Raw genomic sequence first — 13819 nt, forward strand, 5'->3', positions numbered from 1 at the left:
GAGGAGCTTGAAGGTTATCCTCTTGTTGATGGGGAGCCAGAGCAGGTCTCTCAGGTGGGGTGTGATGTGGCTGTGAGGAGATGATGGACCGAGCGCTGAAACTTTTAAGACACTCACCCCAAGTCACAGACCACACAGGTACTCTCCTCATAGTGACTCCCTTTTGAAAAAGCAATTAAACAAAGCGGCTGCAGCCACATGCAGATTTCATGCAGAACCATTTTCCCTTTTTTGGCATTGTTTCAGCCACTTAGACGATGTTGTGCATCTAAGGAGGTTGTCCACTTTATCCCATATTGTGGGTTAAGTCATCAAAGCCAAATATAGTTTCATTCCCTTTTGAAAATGGCGTTGTGGAACTCCGTGGAATTCCACAGATTTTTAATGCAAATCCATGGAATTCTGCATAGTACAACTGCACGAACTCTGACGACTCCTAGCATAGCGTGGAGTGGCGTTGAGTGGACTGGCATACAGTGGAATTGAAAAGTGTGGAGTAGGGTAGAGTAGAGTGGTATAGAGTAGAGTGGGATACAGTGTCTTAGCATATATTAGAGTGGCGTAGAGTTGAGTGACATAGAGTGGAATGGCATAGAGTGGAGTGTTGTACAGTGGAGTTCAGTACAGTGGAATACTATAGATCGCATTGACCTATAGTGTAGTACTGTAAAAAGGAGTGACATAGGCTGGGGCATTGTAAAGTTGAGCAGCATACAGTGGAATAGCACACAGTGGAGTGATGTACAGTGCAGTGGCATACTATGGACTATGCTACAGTGTGTTAGAAATGGAAGGGCATATTTGCAAGGAGGTAGCACCACTACAATGTCAGTTTCTTGGCGTAGTAGCGGCACAATCATTGCTCCACACTGCTCCATATTTACAAACTGAAGCCAATGCATCAGTTTATAGAGACCTGCGTCACATTATACCTGCAGCAGGTATAATATATGGAGGGTAGGCGTTCCATTGTTAAAAGCCACATAGAACTGTTGCAGTACAATTTACCACATTTCACTGCATCACGCTTCGCAGACCAGACACAGGGCGCATGGCTTTTAATATGGGACTCACCACTATGTTCTGACACAATGCTGGAGTTGCATCATTCTTACAACCAACTCGAGCAATGCATAACTTTAGCGCCAAAGAATTTCTGATGAATCTGTGAATCTCAGCGCCATTGAACACTGTATTGTAGATACAGCGCATCCATGGCATCGTTAGTGCATTTGCGGCAGTTGTAAGAAATTTGGTGCTTTGATGCAGATGCATCAGTTCCTGTAAATATGTCCTGGAGTCTCTAGATATATAAACGAAAAGGGGTGTAATGCAGGAACGAATTCTTATATCATTTGTAATCCAATGATTACACAAATTATTCACTGACACTATCTGCACGATTTCTGAAAATTTATTTTAACATTTTGGCTAAGCTTATAATCGTACACTTCTGGAATGGATACCACGGTTCTTAAATGTTGCAAAACATACACAAATCAACCAAATTGGAAAAACATGTACAAGGTTACACATATCTAAGAAAGATATCGAATGCTCAACGATAAATGTACCAACTCGGAAGACATTTTGGGGCATATTTACAAGCCCCTATCGCCACCACATCATTACTTTCAGTGACGTGGTGATGATGATAATGGCCCACCTTACAAAGCAATGTTAAGCCACTTAACATGGCCTAACGCTGCCTTGTAAACAAGACAACCTTTCACACTGTATTTAGCGTGAAAGGGGAGGGCAATTGGTGTTGCAGTGGGAGTTCCATCGCAACATTCATTGATTTTGAGGCTGCCTCCTATTTACAAGGGCAGTGTAAATAGGAGGCAGCACCAAAACTAAGACCAGGTAAACCTAGTCTTAACCCCATTGCTGCTTCTGGCGGCCAACGGCCGTCACGCGCACTACCTTTGTAGTGCTGCGCTAAACTGACGCGCCACGGAGGAATCGCTGCTGCGGTTAGGCGGTTAAACAGGTGAAACGAGGAGAAATGCTTTATTTCTCCTCGTTTTTGCTCTTTCAATGTGTGCTGCCTTGTGCAGTACACATAAAAACAGCAAATTGCCTATTATTGTTTATGTGCAAGAAACTCCCCTTTCCTGCACATAAACAATCAAAAAAAGAAACTACATTAAGCAGCACACATAAAAGTTAGAAAACGTCATTCAAAGATTGTTTATGTGCAGGAAGCAAGAGCTTCCCGCACATAAACAATCTTCCCCTCAACGCAGGCACCCTTGCACTATGGTGCAAGGGTGCATGGGTTGGTGCTAGGCTGCAAAGGGACAGCGCAGGGAGAAACGCAGGACTGCACCATATTTTTGTAAGTATGTGCAGGCCTGCGTTTCTGAAGTGGCGGAGTGCGGCCTTAAGCCAAGAAGGCTAACGCCTCACTCCCTCACTTCACTGTAAACATGCCCCATTTTGCTCTTCCAAATGTTATTATCAAATATGGCTCTGTTCTTTGCTTTTTACGCAGTCCATGGTGGAGATAGTCTGTGGATTATACACATGTGAGGAGCAATTTTGCCCTCCATTATCTTGAATGTGTATCAAAATGTCTTTGAAAATGAATGAAAATCAAAGTGGCTCCTCCATTATAATTGTAGAACCATTTCACCCTAGAAACTGCAGACCTCTTCAGGGTAGAAGGAAGGCGAACTACCTGAGAAAGGAAGTACAATAATCCCAGGCGGTGGGAAAAGGTGCCAGGCGTTTACTCAACATCAACACAACACAGTGTGACGTATTAGTGATCAAGTATCTTTGGTGCATTTGCTTCTTCATGAGACTTCTCGCGGAATTCGGTTCCCCACCAAATTTCAAAATAACTTTTATGCGTTTCATCTACTTCATTCTTTTTTTATTGTGACAACAATAAATGGTTAATAACATCCTGCAAGCCATCAAACCAAATAAGAATCCGATAATAAGTAAATTACATGTACTTACAGACCTAATATCCTAGGACTGGGCACACGATGGGCTCATTGCTAACCGCGTTAGTAACCTTGCACATCTTTTGTAATCTAAAAGAAAATATAAAATGATCAGCATTCACAGTGTCTGCAAAACAAACACAATATCCCGCATGCAAAATGTCAACATCATCAATTTGCTGATGAATAAAACACTGTACGCTAGGTTTATTATCCAGAATAGCATAAGAACCACGTGTTAACATATACATGGGATGGCAGACATATAATAAAATGTTGTTTTCAATTATTTTGTAAATTTGTGTTTTCTGTGTGCATTTATATTTTAATCACAGACACTGATGAAAAGCCATGCAACTTCAATGACAACATCAAAATACTTTCAACTAATTTAGTTGAGCAGCGGTACTAAGCACACTTGATTTGATGTTTATCACTTGTTTTGAGATTGCACCTTACACATCTTCTTTCAATAATCAGTTAACAAAATTGGAATAGTTATGACTCAATCATTGGCACGTTAGGGGTAATGCAATCAAATTTTTCATTGGATTCTTTCACAATTAGTGGCTCCTTTTATTAGGCCACGGAATCCTTTACTAAGGATTCTTCATAAAGAACGACCACAGAAGCGTTTGCACCCCAAAAGTAGAATACCGCAGCTCCCTTTATAGGTATCTATACCATCTAATGCAGTAACAGACACAAAATGCAGATGTTGGATTTACTGCTAAGTACAGGGGGGCAGATTTACAAGCCCCGTACGCCACTTTTTTGCGCCGCCGTTGTGTCACTTTTGAGATGCAGCGGCGGCGCAAAGCCAGCGCCATGCTGCGAGGTATTTACAACGTGACGCATCTAGGGAGATGTAGGCAAGATGGCAAAGGTCCAAGGATTCTAAGGCTTGAACAACGCTTAGATAAGCTGTTTTTATCGGTGAAAGGAGACACACTCGAAGCTCTGGACCTCTTGGGCTTCATGTAGAAATACAGGTTTGAGAAGTGATGAGTGTGTACTCCATAGAAAATTACAGTAATTCTTATCAGGAATAATATCCGTTCTTTCAAGTCGTCATACAGAGGACAAAACTATTTCTGGTTGCAATAGGACATCTTTATTATTTTTTGTGAGACATGGACAGCCGACACGTGTTTCGCCCCCTCTTGGCGAGTTGCGCCGGGGCTTTCTCAAGGCTAATTTCACATATGTGGCGTATATTATTATGGTTTCCAAATTTAGTAGTATCAAAAGTACAGGGAGTTCAGTACTCCAGGAGTAGAAGTTCTTCTGTGAGTTTTATTGGGCTGTTGCCGTGTTCAGTCCCTGCTCCCAGTCCTCCGTCTTCGCGGTAGTTCACAGGTTGAATGGATAGCCTGGGATGCATACTACTAAATTTGGAAACCATAATTATAAGAATTACTGTAATTTTCTATGGAGTACACACTCATCACTTCTCAAACCTGCATCTAGGGAGATGTGTCACGTTGTAAAGCCCTGCGCCAGGTTTCATGTGGGCGTTCTGGTGCGGCGGCGTTTCGGCGCAGGAACGCCTCTGAAAAGTGGCTGAGTGAAATCTACAAGGTTTTACTCAGTCACATTTCTGACCCTGCTGCGTCAAAACCTTACGTCTGCTTGCAGCAGGCGTAAAACAGGCGTAAGGAGTGACGCAGCACAGCTAGTATAGGGCGCCCCCGAGCAGTGCTGGAGTTGCGTCGCGCTTGAGACACGACTCCAGCACTGCGTCACCTTTACGGCATCAGATGCGTCACACATCTGCCCCTCCTTGCACCATGGTGCGCCGCATTGTAAATGTGACGCATCCGTGGTGGCGCAAGGGGGGGGATTACGTGACGCCTCTGTTCTGGCGCATCCCCGCTGATTTGCAGAGATGCGCCAGAAGTCGTAAATCTGACTCAGAATGCGGAAGCACATTTCTCCCGTTCTGTTGCAACTACAATTTCCTTCCATTAACTCTCATGTGCTTTGTGAGTCTGTGTATGAACCATATTGCAATTCTATCTGTGAAATCAACACCTTGTTGATATACCAACACCAGCACAAGAAGGTGCACTGAAAAATCCTCCCCATATGCCCTTCAACTTCCCGCTGTAGCCTCATTCACGCAATTGACTAGTATTTTAGTTCTTAGTCTACAAATGAATATCAAGCAAATCCCGTCTGACTATCTAATCTGAAAGAAAGCATTAAAGGCACACTTTCTCCCAAAGACTTGTACCATTCCAGTCTCCACTTTTACGGACAGGGGTTGAGTTATTTTAACGGGAGAGGCCTTAACATTCTTTGGCTAAATGTTTGGAACTTGTGATATATTTTTGGAAGCCTAAATGCTCCCCTGAATAGCTGTATGTAAATGACTTACATAAATATTGGTAGACAAAAAATGACATAAAGATACAAGGAGAATGTTTGTGCCATATTCAAGCAGAGGAAACATGAGAGGAAGTGACATTCGAGTTTTTCCTACTTTCTCTACAATTAACATGTTCAAAAGTGGCCTGCCTGACTGAAGTGCTGTCTTCAGTAGAATTCCTCACGGCCCGCTTGTGAAGTATAGCTGCCCTCGTGACAGTCAACACTCCAAAGAGTCGATTGTTGAAAACAACTGCATGTCACGGAATCACTCTGATTCATCTCTTTATTCCTGAGATGCCTTTGCTGCCCATGAAAAAGAGCAATAACTGACACAGGCATTCTCTGGCGCCATTAATGCTTGCTCCTAGTTTCATATCAGGCGCTTCATTGATTGACTTGACATATGAGGTTACATTCACTCGACACATTCCAGCGAATTCCTACACTCACATGGTGTACTACCCATATCATCGTATATAGAAGTAAATAAATAGGAAATGAATAGCAAAATATTAATTCTTTCATATCCTTCAGTAATTGCTAATCTTTTAATATCACATTGCAGAGAGTTCGGCTTAAAATCAAGTGACGATTACTCGAGGGAGTGCTGCGAAGTGGTGGGGCGGGGGAGGGGCAGGGTGGGGGTAGTAAACTCCGGCATACGGCCGAACGGAGTTAAGTAAATAAATAAATAAGTAAAACGAATTACATTGGAGCTGCATCGCAATCGGCGATGCAGCGTGCGCAATGTAATTCATTTTCTTCTCGTGGATCACCAACAAAGCAGAGTTTGCCCAGAAAAGGCATTGCTTGGACAGTGCTGCCGCCATGCTCTGCGTGGACTCCACAAACATACTTGAGGACTCACATCCCAGCATCCATGCAACATGCAATTGTAGCAATCCACTTGGGGGCATATATTTTTAAGGACTATGGTGCAGATTTACAAGCCCCATGCGCCACTTTTGCGTCACTTTTAACATGGGAAAAGTGACTCAAAAGTGGCGTAAGGGGCTTGTAAATCTGCCCCTATATACTCTCCTGGAAGCAGTCTTGGCCGGCCACTCAATGCCGCTTTGGCGGCTATAGCCAGGAGAGCATACTTCACCTGTTGTGCACATGTTGCCCGCTTTTACCCCTCCAGTAAAAGTTGTTACCCCCCTGCTTTAAGGGCCCTGCAAATAAGGTCTTGTCGTCCTGTGGTAATATCCCTTTTAAATGGACACAATATTCAGCTAGCTTGTAAAACAGTCAGATTGCCTCAGCATGTACGTAAACTGCTCCCACAATAACTACTGGCCCATAGCCTTGCAGCTGTGGGTTCTGTACTGAAGTGTAACAGATTTTTTATTATGTTTTTTCATTGTAGTCACTACTCAAATATGCTGATAATGTTTGTTGTAGACCAGTACCAAAAAAAAATTGCGACCGAGTATTTATCTTAATCAAAGCAGTATTAACAAGTAAATAACATGGGAACTCTTCACATTTCCGTTTATGGTACTTTTGCACATTTCCTGAATGTAGCATGCTGACTTTCTTGTTGCTAATTTAACTTGATTTCAAGCTTGGATCGGCAGAAATTTCTAAAGAACACACTGTATCACTATTTTAGATCCGTTCCTTCTTCTTTGCCTTTTATTGTGCTTTAATGTGTTTTATATGTGCATATAATGGTTACAATTTACTTCGCATTTGCAGTAAATCTCATCAAGCGGTCTTACAACAGAGAGCTTGACTTGATTCATTTCATTATTATTGGAATCAAATATAAGTTTTTTTTAATCAATACTTTCTTCAATTGTGCTATTTTGTGGAAAAAAAAGTTACATTCATTACAGAGTTCTTGTGAGGGTTTTCGATTTGGAGAAACCCTATCTGTGGAAGATCATGCCTGATTTTAAAGTTTTATTTTTGAGGGTTGTGCTTCACACATTTTACTGGAATAAACTGTACTTTTAATTTTTAATTTGTAGCCCGTCATGCCTTGTTTGAACTTAACTTTGATCCAGTCTTCATAATGTTTCTGTCATGGCTTCTAAAGACATCTGCGTCTTATTTTTGGCCTGTACCAGTTCTTAAGTGCAACATGGGGCTGGGGCAGATATTTTGATGAGACCTCTTTGTTAAAGAGAATTGTTTTGTTTTTAGGCGCATAATCTTGTTTTGTAACACACAGGGGCATATTATCAACGATTAGCGATATTTATCGCTAACGAGGCTTAGCAACATAGGGGCATATTATCAAGGGGGTTTATCTCCGCTTTTTTGGCTTTAAAAGCCAAGAAAGCGGAGATAAAATTATCTCCCTATTACCTAGCTGTTGCTAACACCAGTTAGCGACAGCTAGTAGGAGATAGCGACCATCTTGGGCCCCACTTTGCATGTCAGTGATATTTATCACTAATGACATGCAAAGTGGGCGTGCCAAGATATTAGAGACTGAAAACAGTCGCTAACATCGCTATCTCCTATTACCAACTTTTGGAGATATTCGTGCTAAGCGCGAATATCTCCAAAAGCTAACACCTGCCCTGAGCAGTTCTTAGCCATGTTATCCAATGGGAGGTGGATAACATGGCTACGAGCATTAGCTCGGTAATGCATGAATATTGCGGACTTTTCAGCGATATTCATGCATTGCGGCGATTTTTATCGCATTTGCGATAAACCTTGGTAATACCAAGGTTTATTTGCGGTAAAAATCGCCGCAGCTCTGTGGTAAATTTTTGTTTCTAACCAAGCAATAGCGATAATTATCGCTATTGCTTGGTAATATGCCCCCAATTTTTTAACGCTAAGCATCGCCGGAAATTATCGCAGAGATAACTTGCGATATACAAAGTTTATCTCAGAAGTGATAAAAATCCTCGCGCTAACTGCCAAATGAGAGATTATCGCTGGAAAACCAACGATAATCTCTCGAAGTTTGGTGTTAGCTTGATGATAGGGGCTCACAAACTTAGCCATGATATCCACCTTCCATAGGATATCATGGCTAAGTCAGGAAAATATCAGGTGTAAAAAAAGCAGCGCTAACCGCCGTTAGCGCTGCTTTTTTTATCACTAACAGGGTTAGCGAAATCCTTGATAATAGGAGAAATGTCGCTTATCAACATTTCTCCTATTATTTTTCTCTGGAACGCCCCCTTTGCATCTCTTTAGAGATGCAAGGGGAAGCGTAGAGAAAAAGGGTGCTAACATGCGAATTTGCGTGTTAGCACCCTGTTGCTGATAGAGAGATCATTTTATCTCGGTTTTTTTGGCTTTTAAAGCCAAAAAGCGGAGATAAATCCCTTGATAATATGCCCCACAATTCGGCGTGTGCAACCAGAGAATACAGAGAAAACTGAAATTATTCTCACAATCAATTAGCTCATAAATCCATGCATTTTTGAAAGGTATTTCAAATGTATGTTTTCCATTGACTTGCTCTTTAAAATGTCTGCATCAAGTTTTACACACCAAGAGTTACTCCAGTTCTCTTCATCACTGATTAGACCCAAAGATTCAGACCCCTTTTTAGATCATTTCACCAATCAAGTCATCTTCTACTCATCATATTCATCTGATATGTGATGGGAATAGGGCTACTTCAGAACAGGACAATGGCTGCATCCTCAATCAGATTTCATTACAAGACCAGAGGCTACCATTATGCTTATAACTTTTAATGCAGACCCAAGCAGCCGCATATGTCAAAAAGTAAAAGTTCCATACTAGAACATTACAGACCAAACAATAGCAGTAAGCACCAGGCAATCAGCCTCTTTTAAATGCGTCTCCAAGCAGATAAGTCTGCTTTTCCTTTCCTCTTGAAAGCTCTTGTACTTTTAGCTTATTTCTCCCTTTTTTCACTATTGTAGATATATTTACATTGTTGTTATTATTTAGACCCATTATATACCTTGTTGTTATTAATTAGACCTACTCTAACCATTTATTTTTCCCTACAGCACTCTCGTGTCCATTCCTCTTCTCCACGGCTAACCGCCATTACCCCACCCTCGCATTTGCACCCCGACCTCCAATTTACGGAGGTCGGCTTTCTCTCACCTTATTTCGTCTTTTTCCGGCTCGCGCTCCCTCTGCCCTTTCATATCCCTGCATTTCTGTGACCGGCCGCTCGGATCTCAATTCTTTCATCGAGCAACCGGCCGCACAGCGTCTTTACGCTCATCTACTCTCCTCCTTCCATATTTTGCCTAAATTATAGGAATGACCCTTTGCCACACTCGCGCAACGTCGCGTTGTAGCTGGGGGCCTTTCCTCGGTGCTCGTACTGCCTGCAATGCCGTTACTCCGAGCATCGGTTTATTTACCCGATCAGCTGCTTCCCTTACTCCCGCTCACGGAGCACCTTACTTTTAAACAAATATTTTCGCCGAACAGATGCATTTTCTACCCCATTTAACCTTCCGGTTTGTCTCTTAGTCCTACTGGACCCTCTCATTTATTTAATTTTGGATAGGATATACTTATTTAACTTAAAAAATATTATATAAAAAAAGAAGGATTTCATTAACCTAAAAAAAAAAAAAAAAACTAATAATAACTATATATATATTAAATTTATATTCATATTCCAGGCATCAGGGAATATTATACTTAAACAATATTATACTTTAACAATGTCAATGTCAATGTTCTGAACAAAGATTCAGAACATGCTAACAATACAGAACCTGACTTTTCTGATGAATCCATCAGGAAGCTTATTCACCAAGAGATGAGATCTTGTATGTTCTCGACGCTTTCTCAAGTCATGTCCCCCAAAAGATCATTCCCCTCCGAGGAGGATGTCATTCAAGAGGCAGACTTTACCTATGAGAAAATCCTGATGAATTAAGGGGTAAGAGGCATAAAAAGAGAAATAATACTGAGTTTACCCCAGAGAGCACGGGAGGTCCAAGCACCTCAATCTTTGAAGGAGGTCTTAGCACCTCATTTGCCTCCGGTGTCCCCAGCGGCAAAAGATCAAGAGGTGTCCTCAGCGGCACGACTTTAATGGGTGTCCCTCGCGGCACGAATTATCAAAGTGCTCAAGACAATATTGACGATCTCAATTCTATAATAATAATAATGATGCCTCTGATTTCCCGGATGAGTACATCCTTGATCTTGATGAGGACCGAGATTTTGACTCTCTCCTCTTTGATGACAATACTCCTTCTTCTTCTTCTAAAGATAGCGTCTTAGATCCTTTGGGTGAGAAGATTTTCTCTCCCTTTAATATGAGACACTCAAGGAGCTCTGAATGGACCCCCCATGAGCATGTATCTAAATTCATCGCCAAGTGGCTCAGAAATCCTTTAGAGAGGGAGACACGAAATCTCTTGAGAGCCGAATGCTCTAGACCTTCCATTGAGGGTAAGGTTTGCCAGACCCCAAACCTCGATCCGGAACTTATTACCTACCTTTTTAAACTTGGTAGAGACCCCCGGAAAGGATTACAATGGTCCTTGAAGATCTGCCAGGACAAAGTGTTAGACATCCTTGGTCCCTTGACTAAAATCATTGATGCTGCAGAAGATAGCTACCTCAATGACTCTCCTCTGGACACTCGCTCCATTCGGGGCTGGAGTCAAAGAGCTCTAGTATTGTTAGGTAACGCTAATGCCGGCCTCAACTCAGAGAGAAGAAGGGTTGTCTTAACTAAAATTAGCCCTAAATTGACTGATTTGGCTGACAAAGAAACTTCTATTAATCCAAAAGGTCTTCTTTTTGGAGAAGATTTAATTAAGACTTTAGGCAAGTACGTCTCTACTTTCACTGCCCTGGATAAGGCACACCAGAACATGAGGAAAGTATTTAATTCAAATAACCTTTTTGGAAGGACCGGAAGAAGGGGCCAATCTTCCGGCAGGTTCAATCGACGGCCCTACTCGAGATCAAGAGGTTATGGTGGAAGAGGATACCAACCCCCCAACCAGCCTCAATTCTATCCCCCGAGAGAAAGAGGCTTTCGTTCCAGAGGATTCAGGGCAAGAGGAGCTCCTGCCGACACCAACCCTCAAAGTGAGTATTCCTCCCCCTCCCCTTTCTTCGAATCCAAAAGTGGGACGGAGACTGAAGTTCTTTTACAACAACTGGAAACTTATCACTCAAGACCCTTGGGTACTAAATACCGTTCTCGGTTTTTCTATAGATTTCACTCAAACCCCTTTTTAGAACTCACTTCCCAAAGTGATTCCCCTTACTTTGGATCAGGAAAAAATAATAGAGGAAGAAATTTCCTCAATGCTCCAAAAAGGCACAATTGTAGAAGTCCCTATGGAATTTCTGAGATTTATAAGCACACTCTTTCTTGTGGAAAAGAAAGACAAAGGTTGGAGACCCGTCATAAATCTGAGGGAACTCAACAAATATCTCGTCTACAGACATTTCAAGATGGAAGGCATTCATCTTCTCAGAGACCTTTTACTAGAAGGAGATTGGTTAGTCAAATTGGATCTGAAAGATGCCTACTTCACTATCCCTATGGCCGAGGAACACCAACCCTTTCTTCAGTTCATTTGGAAGAACCGTCTTTTCCAATTCAAAGCTCTTCCCTCCGGACTCTCCTCAGCCCCTTGGTGTTTCACCAAGGTGATGAGGGCAGTCACCTCATCCCTAAGAGAAAAAGGTATTCATCTCATCATTTATTTGGACGACATCCTTATACTGTCTCAAGATTACAGTCAGATCATTCAAGATCTCAAAACTGTTGTAGACCTTTTAGAAAGTCTGGGTTTTATCATAAACAAGGAAAAATCAATAATGTCTCCCTCAAAAACTATGGAGTTTCTGGGTTTCACTGAGGACACCACGAATTGCCTTCTCCTTCTTCCTCCAAAGAAGATTTCCAAAATTAGGATGGAGATAAGACATGTCCTGAAACAACAGTATCTCTCCTTAAGGGAACTAGCCAGACTCTTGGGCCTTCTCTCTTCTTCCATTCAGGCTATCTTTCCGAGCCCCTTGAATTATCGTGCTCTCCAAAGAATAAAAGCAAAGGATCTCAGATCAGTACTCTGGTACGGAGATCGAGTCTCTCTGAATCAGGAAGCCACCTTAGAACTGACGTGGTGGTTGGACAATCTGGATGCATGGAATGGCAGGGCGATCTTCGGTTCAGCACCGGATTTTATTTTGGAGTCAGATGCGAGCCTTCATGGCTGGGGTGCTTGTCTCTAAGATCATAACACTGGAGGGATGTGGTCCCAGGAAGAATCCTTTCAACACATCAATAACCTAGAGTTAACTGCAGGGCTTTAAGCTCTAATGAGTTTCAAGCACTCTCTTCAAGGCAGATCTGTCATTCTGAAAATGGACAACATGTCCCCTGTTGCCTACATAAACCGCTTGGGTGGTACCAAATCGGAGGACCTCTCCAACCTGGCCAAAAAACTATGGATGTTCTGCTTGGAACACAAAATCTCTGTCAGAGCAGAATATCTACCGGGGAAATCCAACCTCTGTGCAGATTGGAACTCGAGGTTCCTCATAGACTACAGCGATTGGAAAATCAACCCTTCTGTCTTCAACTCCCTCAATCATTTCTGGGGTTCTTTTCAAATAGACCTCTTTGCCAGCAGACTAACATTCTAACAGGAAAATTATTACAGCTGGATGCCCGACCCGGGTGCTCTGGCGGTGAACGCCTTTCTCCAATCTTGGAAAGGGATCGTCGGCTATGCTTTCCCTCCCTTTGCAATGATCCAGAGGGTACTTCAGAAGTTGAGACAAGAACATTTTTCAATTGTTCTGATAATTCCCTTTTGGCTTTCCCAAGCTTGGTTCCCTACTGCCTTGGAACTAACTTACGACCTCCCGTTTCTGATTCCTTCTCTCCTAGACCTCCTTACAGACGTAGATGGCCGAATTCACCCTCTCGTTCAGACGGGGACTTTGCACCTTCTTGCCTGGAAGGTGTCAGGAGATCCAACAATCTCTCAAGGCTTTCGTCAACAGCTTCTACTCTCCTCGGAGAATCATGGACCCCCGGTACACATTAGCGGTACAACAACATTTGGAAGATATGGTTAGGTTGGTGCTTGGAGAGGCACCTGGATCCCGTGGAAGCACCTATCGTTGATATAGTTAATTTTCTTGGAGAACAATTTGATAGAGGTCTGAGTTACAGATCTATCAATTGTTATAGGTCTGCAATTTCTGCTGGTCATTCCCTTGTCAACAATAAGACGGTAGGTAAGAATCCTATTATTTGTAGAATTCTTAAGAGTGTAAGGATCAGAAGACCTCCTAAACCTAGATATCAATGCATTTGGGATGTTAAATTAGTTCTTGACCTTTTCTGCTCCTGGACTGAGAATTCTCTTTTGAATATAAAGAATCTCTCTTTAAAATTGGCAACTCTTCTTTGTTTAATTTCATGTCGAAGAGTTTCTGATGTTAATGCTCTTGATATTTCATATAGGTCCTATGATATGTTCAGGGTCAAATTTGAGTTACATAGAAGAACCAAAACTATGTCTGATAGTATTTTT

General features: G+C 42.1%; 1 protein-coding gene across 2 annotated transcripts in view; it reads right to left on the reverse strand.

Moving 5' to 3' along the window:
- The window catches only part of ALKAL1 (ALK and LTK ligand 1), a 718899-nt gene that overhangs the window by 69653 nt on the left and 635427 nt on the right, over positions 1-13819 (reverse strand). Inside the window, exon 5 of one of the 2 annotated variants that reach the window (XM_086966954.1) lies at positions 2971-3047. In XM_086966954.1, the coding sequence (XP_086823080.1) occupies positions 2983-3047 (65 nt within the window). In that variant the 3' untranslated portion in view covers positions 2971-2982. The remainder of the gene's footprint in view (positions 1-2970; positions 3048-13819) is intronic. The other variant, XM_086966953.1, reaches the window with a different exon arrangement.

The sequence above is a fragment of the Lissotriton vulgaris genome, chromosome 4_1 (assembly GCF_964263255.1).
Source record: "Lissotriton vulgaris chromosome 4_1, aLisVul1.2, whole genome shotgun sequence".
NCBI lineage: Eukaryota > Metazoa > Chordata > Amphibia > Caudata > Salamandridae > Lissotriton > Lissotriton vulgaris.